Below are 15043 nucleotides of genomic sequence, written 5' to 3'. Positions count from 1 at the left end.
TACTATAAGAGAGATACAGTATATTAAAACCGTCTTAAAGTTGTGCCGGAGTAAGATTCTGTCGGAGTGAATAATTATTTAATGAATATCCTTCTGCCCCAGGTTTTCTGCTGATAGAGTGAGCTGTAGTATGCTTTGACATTGACTCACTGGCCCATATTTAATATTGCAAAGGTGCCAACATTTTGGTGCAAAAAAAGCTGTCTTATATGACTTGTGTCACATTTATCACAAGTTTTAGATACTATTATGCTGGAGAGGACCAAAGGGGCAGGGCCTTGGTGAAATTGGGTGTGGTTAAGGTAAATGGGGCGTGGTCTAAATTATTTTGGTGTGAAGTAAGACAACTGACCTTTAGTCTAAATTTAGAGTAGCCAGTCTTCAGATATGCTAGATTTATCAACCAGACTTATAAACTTTGACAGTCTTCCATATTACCAGATTTATCAAAGGGCCTGGGCTCAAGATTGAAAATGGTCCTATGGTAGGACAGAAACGTTGCTGCTGCTGCAAAATAAATCCAATTTTTTTTACACATATTGGAGGAGTGCTGCGCTTTTTCTACATTTATATTACATGGACTGTGGTCGAGTCTGGGGCGCCTGCACCTGCTGTGTATTTGGATACGTAGTGCTGCATATATATATATATATATATATATATATATATATATATATATACATATATATATAGCTGGAACTTTGGACGCAATACTATAGTTTATGGGCACAGCTGTTAATTTACCATGAATTGCCACAATTTTGCAATGGGGTGTTGGTAAAAATGTATTACACATTTTAAAGGGGTTTTCCGGCCAAAGACATCTTATCCCCTATCCCTAGGAGATAAGATGTCTGATCGCGGTGGGCCCACTTCTGGGACCCACTGCTGGGACCCCTCCCCCCTTTCCGATCTCCGTGCAGCACCTGCATTCTATGCAGGGCTGCTGCTCCAGTCTTTGTTTCCAGGACTGGAGACGTGATATCACTGCACATCCCCTCGTGATGTCATGCCAAACCCCTCCATTCATGTCTATGGGAGGGGGTGTGTAGGCCATCACTTCCCCTCCCATAGACATGAATGAAGGGGGCGTGATGGCACAAGGGGGTGTGAGGTGATGTGGCGGACCCCCCGCGATCAGACATCTTATCCTCTATCCTTTGGCCAGGGGATAAGATGTCTTTGGCAGGATAACCCCTTTAACATTGCACAGAAAAAATGCTAAAGATTGTGCCAATTTGTGGTAAAATGTGTGGGGAATGGCAGACATTTGAAACCAGTCGGGTGGGTTATCTACTTATTCATTACAAGGGTCTCTGACAAAAAGCAAATCAGAGTGTCCCACTGCTAAAACTCCTATATTACAATCCACTGACATGAAAGTCATTGCACAGATCTGCCAAAAAGATGAAGTATTTTGCAGTGATAGGGTCTGGACATTTCTGCCCAGCACCATTCTATTTGCAAGGGTCCGGGAGTAGCTGCAGCTCTTTGTGTGGCTCTGCCGCCCGCTCTTGTTGCTCTGATAATGTCTTTGATTAGATTTCATTTGCTTATCTCTGATTATCATCCCCTGTGCAGCTGCCCGGTATAGAAAACCCAAGCCGCTTGTGCTAAGACCACCAAACATGATAATTTTCATCTTCTATACATTCACGATGTAACCCTGATTGCATAAAGCGTGCACAATGAGAGCGCTGAAAGCTGCAGACTAAGGCCAATCAACAGATCAAAATATCACTGATTAGATATTATAAGTGAGCGCACATCTTTACCACATAGATGAGTGCTCATGTTGGCCACATCTTCAAGGCGCTCGGTGCAGTACAATCTGTAGTGCTGCCTCCATGATGCCCTTTTCTGCAAAGGAAAACTTAAGTGACCTTTCTGACAATGATATAACATGTGGGGAAGATGAGGCAAATAACACACCTGTTATAGCTGTAATACTTATAGGGCCACTACTTATAGGTATGACTAAGAGCGCATTCAGCGCTTGAAACGCGTTACTTGTATCCTCCTTGTCTTATGGATTAAAATCTTTTTATCTGCACGAGCTGGATTCATCTCTCTTTGTTCCTCTTATAGGGCCACTACACCAAAAACAGTCTTGTGTATGTAAATGTTTATGGAAACTTGAGCACTCTTCATATTTTTCTGGGCAATTGTCCATCATCTCATTACACACTAGTATGTTTTCCCAGCCTAAAATGGCTGATAGCAGTAAACTAATGACGCTAAGGTATAGCTGAGGCTGCATTCACACTTCGTTTTTACATTATGGGTGCCGGATCCGGCTGGGGGAGGGGCAAACCGGGCTCTCCCGTACCCCAGCCGGACCAGTGCTGAACTCAATTTACTTTAATGAGCCGACCGGAGTCAAACGGTGAAGCCAGTCGGCTCATTTTTTACCCGTATCCGGTTTTGTGACCAGACCTAAAACCGTAGTATACTACAGTTTTAGGTACGGTCACAAAACTGGATACGGGTCAAAAATGAGCCGACCGGAGTCACTCATTAATGGAAAGGAACATGTTGTCACTTTCATACTATCCAAGCCACAAGTAATCGGGACAGTTCACAGCGGCTTCTCTTCACCCCACCAGCCTTGAATAATAGATTTCTTCCTGTTTGGGGGAAAGATTTGTCAATCAAGGCCAGGGGACTGACCCGATGACTTGTGGTTCAGGCAGCATGAAAGTGATGATAGGTTCCCATTAAGATTACTGTTCCTTTGAAGTCTCCCTGTCTCCATCTCCTTCTACAAGTCTGCATGACTACATTGGCATATTCTCTGGGCTTTCTTTCTCTCTTCCATAATTTTACTGTCAGTTTTATTGTATCCATTGATCACAGCCCTTCTTAATAGCGATGAACGGCTGGGGCCATACTCGAATTTGCGAAAGTTTGCAAATATATGGACATATATTTGTCCTATGTTCCCGAAATCTGCATATTCGCTATGTTCGTTCTCTTTTTTTTTTTTTCATGCGAAAATTCATATATATATCACTATATTCTAAATAATCGCGAAATCGCGAAGTGCTGATATTCGCGGTAAAAATTAGCATTTTGAATATTAGCGCTCAAGACTACTTCTTAATCCCATTGGGTGCAATGAGAAATGTACAGTGGGGGGGGGGGAGAGAGAAGCAGAACTAACATTTAGGACACAAGGCAGATACGCTGCAGATATTTAGCCAAAATGGCAGCATTTACACACAAAACTCCACAGCAAATCCGCTATTGGGGTTTTTAAATACATTGGTATACATCAGGGGTACTCAACTATTTTTAGAAAGGGTCCGCTTATTCAGGTCTGACATTTGGTAAAGATCCAAGCTGAACACTAAGGCCTGGTTCACACCTAGCAGCCTCAGTGCCATGGAAGAAAGAGCAAATGAGCGACTGAAGTGTGAAGGATGTATGACCTGAATACTGCCACACTCAGTACCCCTGAGTATAATATTGCCACACACTGTACCCCTGAATATTATACTGCCACACACTGTACCCCTGAATATAATACTGCCACACACTGTACCCCTGAATATAATACTGCCACACCCTGTACCCCTGAATATTATACTGTCACACACTGTACCCCTGAATATAATACTGCCACACACTGTACCCCTGAATATTATACTGCCACACACTGTACCCTCTGAATATAATACTGGCACACACTGTACCCTCTGAATACCCGTGAATATTATACTGGCACACACTGTACCCTCTGAATATAATACTGCCACACACTGTACCCTCTGAATATAATACTGCCACACAATGTGCCACTGAATATTATACTGCCACACACTGTACCCTCTGAATATTATACTGCCACACACTGTACCCTCTAAATATAATACTGCCCCACACTGGACACCTGAGTATAATACTGCCACACACTGTACCCTTTGAATATAATACTGCCACACACTGTACCCCTGAATATAATACTGCCTTACACTGTACCCTCTAAATATAATAATGCCACATACAGGGCCCCTGGTATATTACTGCCACACACTGGGCCCCTGGTATATTACTGCAACACACTGTACCCCTGAATATATTGTTGCCGCAAATTGTGCCCCCTAAATATAATACTGCCACACACTGCACGCCCTGAATATAACACTGCCACACACTGGGCCCCAGGTATATTACCCCCAAACACTGTACCTCTGAATATAATCCTGCCACACACTGGGCCCCTGGTATATTACTACCACACACTGTACCCCTGAATATAATACTACCACACACTGTGCCCCTGAATATAAAACTGCCACTCACTTTGCCCCTGGTATATTACTGCCACACACTGTATCCCTGAATATATTACTGCCACACACTGTACCCCTGAATATAATACTGCCACATACTGTACCCCTGAATATATTACTGCCACCCACTGTACCCCTGAAAATAATTCTGCCACACACTGTACTCTCTGAATATAAAACTGCCACATAATGGGCCCCTGGTATATTACTGCCATATACTATGCACCTGGTATATTACTGCCACACACTATTCCCCTGCAATATTACTGCCACGCTATTCCCCTTCAATATTACTGCCACACACTATGCCCCCAAATACATTTTCAACAAACACTGTGCCCTGTACCAACGAATTGTACCTCTGTGCACCAAATAATTATTGATGCCACTTTGCCAGAATTAATGATGCTGCTGTGCCCCTAGAATTAATTATGCCACTGTCCTCCATAATTAATGATGCCACTGTGCCCCCACAATTAATGATGCCACTGTGCCCCCAGAATTAATGGTGCCGCTGTGCCCCCAGAATTAATAGTGCTGCTGTGCTCCCAGAATTAATGATGCCGCTGTGCCCCCCAGAATTAATGATGCCACTGTGCCCCCAGAATTAATGATGCCGCTGTTCCCCCAGAATTAGTCATCATGCACAGACAGAAGGTCATGATGGGAGTTGTAATTCTAAAAAAACTGGAGAGTCACACGTGGGGGAACATAAATGTTTTACCTGAGCTTTGGCTTCCCGTCCCAGGTCCCGCGCTGCTCCACTGCTCTGGCCTCTCCTAGTCAGGCCTGGCCAGAGCAGATGATGCAGGCAGCACTAATCACGCCGCCTGCATCACAGGAGAATCGCTGGGCAGGGAACACACCACTCCCTTGCTCCAGGCTGCGGCTATTCATTTGTATCGTGTCTTAGAGACACCTATACAAATGAATGAGGGGAGGTCCAGCGGGTAGTCCGGATGACTGGCGGCCGCGGTCCGGATCTGGACCTCGGTCCGCCAGTTGAATACCCCTGGTATACATTATAAAACTGCAGAAAATCCGCAGCTTTTCTACCCTGTGTGGACATACCCTTGCACTGCATTAAGATGACCACTCTTTCTCCACCAACGAATGCAAAGAATTATGGTTACATCATTAAAGCATTTGATCAGTCAGAGTTTGGGTGTTCCAATTCCCACTAAAACAAGCCGGAGGGAAGTGCTCGGCTTGAGCGCTTCTCTCCACAGCTCCTTGCTCTCTCTCTGTCTCGCTGGGAGACATTGCTGTTTATTTTAGTGATCAGGGGGAGTCTGAACACCCAATCTGACTACAACTTTTGGCATGTTTTTATGACATGTTAAATGTATTTTTCAAATTGTAGTAACATTTTATGGGGAAAAGTCCTATCAGCGCTGTATTTGGGAATCTTTTTAGATGTTGATGGTTTTCCATAAGTAAATAGGTGATTTCTAAGCAAATAACACTGCTTGTTGATGAAAAATGGGTGATTTCTATACATATGCATAGAGCAATACATGTAATATGAAAAATACATTTAAATGTTTAATGTCTTTTTGTCTGTCAGATTTTATATTTATTATCTATAGAACCAATGATAGGGAAATGTAAAGCATCCCTTTAGTCTATATTTAATCAAGTAAACGCTTAAACAGCCACCTAGTGCCCAAATTGCATAGTTAATTTCAGAAGATTTATGCCCTTATTTTTATCTTTATTTTAAGTATTTGTGCCTTGGTTGGAAACTGTCACAATCAAATATTCCAGATAATTTTCCATTTTAAAACGCTGCCTCCAATCCTAGTCTGGAAATTTATCAATTCATGCTGTCAAAAAGTCATTGAAATCAAAGGCTGAAAATATTCTTCCCTGACAATTGTTTCTTAAAAATAGCCGCTAATCAACAGGAGCGAGCAAGAAAGCGACAGGCGAGCCCCAATACCAGCTGTTTATTCATCAGTGTCAAGGCTGCCCTTATACTCCGGCGTCCTAGCTGCTCCTGACTTTATTCTTGAAGGAGTGATGACATTTCTGGAGAAACAATTTATCAGTTTTATGTCACATGGCGGGGCAGGAGCAGACGATAAAAAAGCCATCGTCCGGTTTCAAAAAGAACTTAATTTACAATATTTATTTATTTAAGTTGCCAGTGAAGAGATTGTTTTTCATTTATTTTAAAGTTAAATTATTATTTTTTGCTTGAACATTTTGATATTTTGGATATCTGGTAATGACTAAATATCCTAAATGTTTATATGTATTTATTTATTTATCTATCTATCCATCATCTTGACATACAAAAGTGTTAAGGTGTTAAGCAGGTGTATGAAAAATACTCCAAAGTAGGAATACTTTCAAAAATACAAGTGTTAATAGTTTCTTTTTATCAATCAACAAAAAACAAAGTGAATGAACAAAAGAGAATCTAAATGAAATATAAATGAAATCAGCATTTGCCACCCTTTTCCTTTAAAACAGTACCAGTTATTTTGTGTACACTAGCAAAAAGCCAAAGATTTTGTAAGATTATATGTGTGTGTATGATTAACCAATTATACCACATTACAATAACACACAAAAAATGGCAACATTTTGCACGGTGGGTTTGGTGGGTTTTTTTCTTGCTTTCAGGCATTTTTTCGGCTCACTGGCAGTTTCTTAAAATCTCTACATGCTGAGACTATGGCTTTTTTTGTTGTCTTATTTTATAAAGAAATCTTGACGTGTCTCTCTCATAGAAGTCTATGGGAGGGAACAAATCGTCAAGGAAAATGCCATGTTAGTTTAAAAACATTGGAATTTTCATGGGCATGTTTGCAGCAAAAAACACAAAGTGGCATATCCTACAGAGGTAATTAGTGATTCATAGTATCTATCTATCTTCACTAGCAGTACAGTATTCAGTGGTGCTTAGCACCAGCCTGTTGTCACCCAGTCACTGAAGTGCCATTTTTGATGCTCTGGGCCTGTTGGTGCAGGCTCTTCCCGGTACCCATGTATTGGTGGCTAGTGCTAGCTGTTTTTGGGGCTAATGCTAAGCCCCAGCTTAGCAATGGACTCCATCTGTGAGATGACTTCCACTACTAAGTATTCTACTAAGTATTTAAAAAAAACAAAAAAAAAACACAAGACCTGTTTTAAAAAATTTTATTATAAAAAACACTTCCCTTGGTAACCATTTTCTTGAGCGCCCATAAAGTACATGGAGTCTGATCACATTTTCAAAGCCTGAACTGTTAATGTCAGCTGTAGTCCCATCTCTAGTGGGTTAGATATTGTCTGCCCACTGTATACAGTATATAGATGGCTGTTTACTATATACCCCCAAGGAGTCAACTAGTGATGGCCAGCATCGCTACTTAACTCTTCCCTTGTTTGACTGACCCAGCATGCTCAATAACACAGAGATCTATTAAGAACTGTACAATAAAAGATAGTTACTGATGCTCAAGATCTAATAGATATATTGGCATGGTGCAAATAAGAACAAATTTATTAAAAATTCAGCTTAAGTATAATATCTACTTAACTAGCAAGGCTCTTGCCGGTAAGAACAAGCATTTGATTTCAAAATAATTGAAATAATTAAAAACTTCCATAGCAGACATTTACCATAAGGAAATAGGATACTCATATCATAATGGGTATTCCACGGGTAAATTTTTGTTTAAATCAGCCGGTAACAGAAAATTAAACAGATTTGTAAATTACTTCTGTTAAAAAATCTTAAACCTTCCAGTACTTATCAACTGCTATGTGCTCCACAGGAAGTTCTTTTCTTTTTGAACTTCCTTTTTGTCTGTCCACAGTGCTCTCTGCTGTCACCTTTGTCTATTTTAGGAACTGTCTAGAGCAGGATAGGTTTGCTATGGGGATTTGCTTGTACTCTGGACAGTTCCTAAAATGAAAAGAGGTGTTAGCAGAGAGCAGTGTGGTCAGACAGAAAGGAAATTCAAAAAGAAAAGAACTTCCTGTGGAGAAGTACTGTAAGGATTAAGATTTTTAAATAGAAGTAATTTACAAATCTGTTTAACTTTTTGGCACCAGTTTATTTAAAAACATTTTTTTCCAGTGGAGTACCCCTTTAGTCCGGTAAAAATAAAAGTAAAGGGCAAACCACTAGCTCATTTAAAATAAAGTAGTCTCTGGCAATAAAAAATGGGCATCACAGTTCATAAGGAGCAAAGGAATATCATAAGCTATTTGCAGCAATGTTCGGATTGTGATGGCAAGTATTCTGAGTGAAAGTCACTATAGGCTCGGAGTGCTTGTAGCGGACAAATAAATAGACTTTTAGTACTATGTACCGCTCACCCGAGATGCATGTGCAGATCTCCTGGTTCTTGTACTGTATCTGACCTCCAAAGAACACTGCTGCGGGGCCGATCTGATGTGCAGACCTCTGTGACAGTGCTCGATATGGATGGAATAGCCAAGGATTGCTGCCGATGGACGGAGTTCCTGCTTTCTCTGGGTGGTTCCTCCAGGAGATCTGTACGCACATCTCGGGTGAGCAGTCCATGGTACCAAAAATCTATCTATTTGGTACAAGCACTCAGAGCCTATGGTGACTTTCACTGTGAAAAGTACCTCCTGTATTATAGATTGTAGTTCCTTAATAATAAAAGACTCAGGCCCGGATTCTCATTACTGGCAGTGTTAATAGTTAAAATGACAATATTCTCATAATTGATATTCTTGTTACAAAGATAGCTGCCAGCAGGGGCCGGGTAAATCCTAACATTTATATTTCTCCAGCCTTGACAATCTCGGAGGACCTGTGTCTGCATGAGTCTGATCACATCTCATTTGCAATTCCATGAATAAACAAATGCGGGAAGAATCCTGACATGTTTACTTGTCATTATAAAGCTCAGCTTGGTAATTCTGCTTCTCGGTGTATACAGTTCTCTATATGGGGAACACGTGGAGGAGAGTAATTGAATATAATGTGATTTTGCAAACCAGTACACATGGGTCGGTTGGCTGCACAAATTGAAATTGCATCTGTAGGCTCAATATGTTGCAGCTGTTATGACAAATATATAGGAAGCCAAATCTTGACATAGGTATAAATTATATTTGTCTAATCCTGTAATCTCAATTCTTAAAAAAAAGTGTTAAAGATATATAAAACCTAAACCTTAACTTTCATTTATAAATCTAGGTTCTGTTTTTTTAATAACATCACATTATACTTTGTGAATTCGGAAAGTTGGTGAGGACGATGACTCCTTGATTTTGAGGGGGTTGTGCTCTGTTGTGATTATTAATTCCTGTGTCCACCTTTTAACACTATACTGTTTTTAAGCATAATGTTCTGTGGTCATTATTGTTATAATACATCTTTTTATATCAATCAGAGGTAACATATGGAAGCCCTGCCTGCAAATCGTTATTCTGTGGCCAGATAGCCATCTCTACAGAAAAAAAAAAAAAAAGTCCAGCTCAAACAAGGTTACTCTTAAAACTCCTCATTCTTTATTTGATATAGTGCAGGATACAAACATCAGGATAGCAGGGAATCAGTAACGCGTTTCAGGTGCACACATAGTGCCCATTGTGTTGTTAGTTTATTTATGCATGCTTCCATTCCAGTCCAGCCCTAGATGTACTCATTGAATCTTGCAGAAAGTTATGCATGCTCTCTCTATTCATTTCAGGGATTGATTCTCATTAGAGTGAATAGAGTAAGTGACTTTTGCTTCACACATAACCCACTGTAAGTTTCAGTGAGTCTGTTTGCCATTCACATGGACCAAAATAGAGCCAATAATTGGCTCATAAAGGCACAGGTAAATAAACTAACTGCACAACGTTGTACACTGTAAACGGTTAAACTGATAAATGGCCACAGAATAGCATTTTGCTGGGAGTTTTGGAGGTCTGTATTAGATATTTTAAGAAATAAATTACTGGGGTGGATTTACTTTACACTTAATTAATAGGAATAATTAAAATATAGATATTTAAAATGTAATTTTACATTTAACAAGATATGGCATCGGTACTCTGTATAAAACTGCTTAACCAATTTAGGGAGTTGATAATATAACAATAAAAATATTTCAGCTGGTTGCCCTTGAAAACAGACAATAGTCAGCAATAGCATGTTATAGAGTAGAAAGGGTTGAGCAGATTGGTATATAGTTTTGTGGAAAAGATTTAGCATACCTTGTCACTTATTTAAAGGGGTACTCCAGCCCTAAGACATCTTATCTCCTACCCAAATGATAGGGGATAAGATGTCTGACTGCAGGGGTCCCGCTGCGGAGAGCTCACAAAGGTGGGTGCAGAATGAGAGATCGCAGGGGTTCCCAGCGGCCGGACCCCTGCGATCAGACATCTTATCCCTATCTTTTGGATAGGGTACAAGATGTCTTAGGGCCAGAGTACCCCTTTAATTCCTGCTCACACAGGGTTTGGATTGGCCTTGTATAACATCTGTAATGATTGGGGGGGGGGGCTTATCGTGAGTGACAACCTTTGACCAAAAACAATAAGTGTACACTCCACTCAACTATGGTTAGTAGGGTCTAAAGCTACCTCTGTGATCCTTCTGTGTGGTCAAATGGACTTGGTTTCATTTGCAGAGCACTGTAATGGAGCAATAAAATGGGTCAGCAGGCTACAAACTACCACAGGGGCCCCAAAAAATGGTAACATCATCTAGCTGGGTCGGTACCAGGAGGGCTTATAGGGACAAATCAGACTGCTCGAAGAATTAACAGTAAACAGTCCAGAGGTAAAATAGTCAGAAGATCTTGTATATGCATAAACAGCAGACAGGGGGTTAACAGTCCGAGAGTCAAGCCAGGAGGTCATATAAATACAAAATCAGCAGAGAAGGGTACACATTCCAAATAGGTCATGAGCAAGAAGATTCACAATCACAGAAGAACGAAGAGTACACAGACAAAGGAAATAAAAATCACAGGCACATGCCGAAGGCAGCTCCTACCAGCATTGTAGTGCTGACTGTCTGACCAGCTCTCCTCTCCGCAAGGCTGCTGGCTGTGGAAACATTGTGCTCTATAACCTGCTGCTCACAGAGAGGACTGTATGCTGAATGTGACAGATTCTGTTAATACAGATGAGAGTAAGACTGTGACTATTCAATTTCAGCACTAATTAGATTTATATATAATTTTGAGTCAGTTTACAAATACTTTGCATACTTGTACTGATCCGGATTAAAGAGAATCTGTGAGCTGTAGGTCATGCTCACAGTTTAAGTGTCAAGGAGGCAATGTCAAGCCATAGCATGCACACCGCCTTCTTCCCCTATCGCTTCTTGCCTTGACTGTTTTATGTACAGTGCTCAGTGTTGGAAGCCAAGCCCCGTAAGTCATTTAATCAAGATGGGAGGGGTGGGGGAGGAGGCATGCATGCTATGGATCGACATTGCCTCCCCAACACTAGAGCTCTGACCATGACACAGAGCTTAAAGATTCCATTTAACGCATGTTATTATACTTCAGTCACATGTAAAGCTGTTTTTTTTTCACTCCCTTAGTTGTGCAAGTCTCACTGCTTCCACCAGCTGGGTCAGTGTCTGTAATGAACCAACCGTGTACTGTGGGAAAATAGGCAGACATCTTGACAGTTGCTATGTATAATGTATACAAAACATGCATTCTAATTCTATTATCTGTTGTCTTGCAGGAACAGGACCAATTCTTGCCAGTGATCCAATCCTCTACACGTTCCTGTTGATATTTCATCAGCTCATCTTCTTACTATTCAACCACTGATGGACCATATTGTGAATCATTCCTGAACCAACCAAACAGCCCATAAGAACTTTATCCAAATCCCTCCCTTTATGAAAGCTGCAAATTTAGAAAGGACAGAAAACAATAAGACTGAATGAAGCATGGCAAACACTTTACGTTGAAAAATAAAACAAAAAAAGTAAAAAAAAAAAATATACAAACATATTTTTGGAAAAACCTAAAAGAAATGAACCGCCCGAAATGACGCATCTAGTTTCCAACAAAAACAAGAGTCTAGTCTCTGCCTTGCTTCGCGCACGGCCATTATGATTTCTGAATATGAGATCCATAACTTATCAGACATTTTCTTTAAAAAAAAGTTTAAAAAAATCTTTGTTGGTCTTTGTGCACGAACTGTTGAACAGTTATTTTTATGATGATCTGTAAATTTATTGAGTTGACAGAGACGTTCTCCCGAAGAAAAAAATAATATTTTTAATTAGAATGTGTTTAATGTTTTTTTTCTTATTTCTTTCATTAGTTTTGTCCTTTTTTTATTAAATTATTTAATTTCAGTATTTTTTTTTCATCGATAGGCACATGTCAAATTCATTATTACTCACCATCAATAATATTTATTTTTAAATAAAGATTGGAAACAAGAAAAAGAAAATTTGTTTATAACAAAAAAAAACCTGTATTGTATAATGCTGAATAACAGTTGAATAAAATGATTTTGAGATAAGATTCCACTATATATTTTTTAGTGTTCTGTAACAAAATCTGTAATACAGACCCCTAACAGAGATGGACTGGGACCACCAAAGCCTATGTGCTGAAGTTGAAGGTTATTTAACTGGTGAATGAGCTTTGTTCTTTCTTTTATAACCTTTCTAACATTTTCAGATACCAGCTATTCTGCCTATTGTTCACTTTGGCCGGATGCAGACGTGGTGGAGTTTTTTCTATATTTTTACATTGTGGGTTCCAAGCTGCAAATCCGTTGCAATTTACATTAGAGTATATTCCGACGTGTGAACATAGCCTTACTGTGCCAATGCATTCAGTCTGTAGGTCTGGTTACACATAGAACCTCTGCTCCCCCTTAGAATAACAGTTACACCCCTTACATTCATATATGAATAGTGACAAGCTGCATTGCCCAGAATGTCTTGACAGTTTCTGCTAATGGGTTGTAGACTTTTCCTGAATCAACACTTTAAAAATCTACAAAGTTGTCGTCCAAGAGCAATTACTAGAATACAGGGGTGGACACAGACAAAGAATGTGCCTGACCCCCCCATACGTCAATTGTTCATTTCCCCCCCCCCCCCATGTCTCATCGCCCAGTAGTTAGGTTGGAAGGTGTGTAGGCGTGTAGTCCCCTCAGACTTGACCACCTCCCCCTGTAGTCAGGTATTCCCCCCCAGATTAGCCCCCCCCCCAGTAGGCAGGTAGTCCCCCCAGATTAGACACCACCCCCAGTAGGCAGGTAGTACCCCCAGATAGGACCCCCCTCCCCAGTAGGCACGTAGTAGCCCCAGATTTATCCCCCTCAGTAGGCAGGTAGTACCCCCAGATTAATCCACCCAGTAAGCAGGTAGTATCCCCAGATTATCCCCTCAGTAGGCAGGTTGTACCCCCAGATTACCCCCCAGTAAGCAGGTAGTACTCCCATATTACCCCCCCAGTAGGCAGGTAGTACCCCCAGATTAGACCCCCCAGTAGACAGGTAGTACCCCCAGATTAGACCCCCCCAGTAGACAAGTAGTACCCCCAGATTAGACCCCCCCGTTAGACAGGTAGTACCCCCAGATTAACCCACTTCCCCCCAGTAGGCAGGTAGTACCCCCAGATTAGACACCTTCCACCCCCACTTAACCCTCCTACCCCCGGCTGGTACCTTTGTAGTTGGGATTCAGGGCAGCACCTTCCCTCAGATAAGGGCTGGCCGCCATGCAATGACGCTCGCTCATGTCACGCTCCCAGAATACCTAGGGCCGGCCCTTGAATTCTGGGAGCGTGACGTGAGCAAGCGTCAATACGCAGTGGCTGGCCCTTATCTGGGGGAAGGGCCGCCCTGAGTCTCCAGCAGTTAAAGGTGAGCAAATTCTGGCCACAAAAATGGGAGCCAGAGGTCGAGCATTTTTACACTCTGCCTCCCGCTCCACTGGCTCTCGCACTGCCGGCCTGGGCCCCTGAACAAGCTGGGCCCCTGTGCAGCTGAACCGGCTGCACAGGCGATATGTCTGCCCCTACTAGAATATATGAACAGGTCTGTAGCAATGGACATCAGGCTATGTACATTTTTGTTTTAGCTGGTTTGTAAGTTTTAGCATGAAGATGTCCAATAATGACCAAACGCAAATAGCGCTCCTAAGTATAGAACCTTATATAACAAAAATAGGTAAAGTGGAAGGTGCATAAACCACTTACCTATCAGAGTTGTGCAAATTCTGGCCCAACTTGTAAAAACCCATTGGATGCTATCCAAAAGGTTAACATCTGAGCTGCTGCTCCTCCTCAAACATGTTTCAGGGCACAAAGACAATAGCAATTTCCACTCTTTCCTCCACGAGGATATCTAGGCATGGCCATGTAAAAATTTACTGGACAGTTCCAAAGAATTATGTATAAAAAAAAAACTATAAATCTATTAAAAGTACAACGCGTTTCAAAGCCAGTGCGACTTTTTCCTCGGTTACCTACCTACAGAAGCATAAATCTCAAATTGTGGTTTTTTTTTTTTCACTTTCTGTATGCATATCTGTAGTAGAGTTGTGTATTTGCACATACTCCGCCTTGTATTTCTTGGAGATCCTTACTGTTCATTGCGTACAAAGTGTATATCTCTAGTATTCCAGTAACAGGAGCTATAGTAGACGTGGCTTTAGGCTTCAGATGAAAATCTTATACCTAAGACCTAACTTTTCAACGAGTTATCTAGCACAATCTTAGAAAAAAGTGGAAGTGTTATGGCGCCGGGACCCAACTCTACGGAGCCCTGGAGGTGAGGGCAGTTTGTGACCACTG

The 15043-nt window shown here is 41.2% G+C and overlaps 1 protein-coding gene across 1 annotated transcript in view; it reads left to right on the top strand.

The window, feature by feature from the left end:
- The window catches only part of VSTM2B (V-set and transmembrane domain containing 2B), a gene marked incomplete in the record, with an annotated part of 89365 nt that extends 76608 nt beyond the window's left edge, over positions 1-12757 (top strand). The window contains 1 exon segment of the mRNA XM_056525690.1: positions 11961-12757. Within this exon segment, the coding sequence (XP_056381665.1) occupies positions 11961-12049 (89 nt within the window).
- Between the last annotated feature and the right edge of the window lie 2286 nt (positions 12758-15043).

Source organism: Hyla sarda, chromosome 6, assembly GCF_029499605.1.
Source record: "Hyla sarda isolate aHylSar1 chromosome 6, aHylSar1.hap1, whole genome shotgun sequence".
Taxonomy (NCBI): domain Eukaryota; kingdom Metazoa; phylum Chordata; class Amphibia; order Anura; family Hylidae; genus Hyla; species Hyla sarda.
This window is presented reverse-complemented; position numbering and strand designations above follow the sequence as displayed.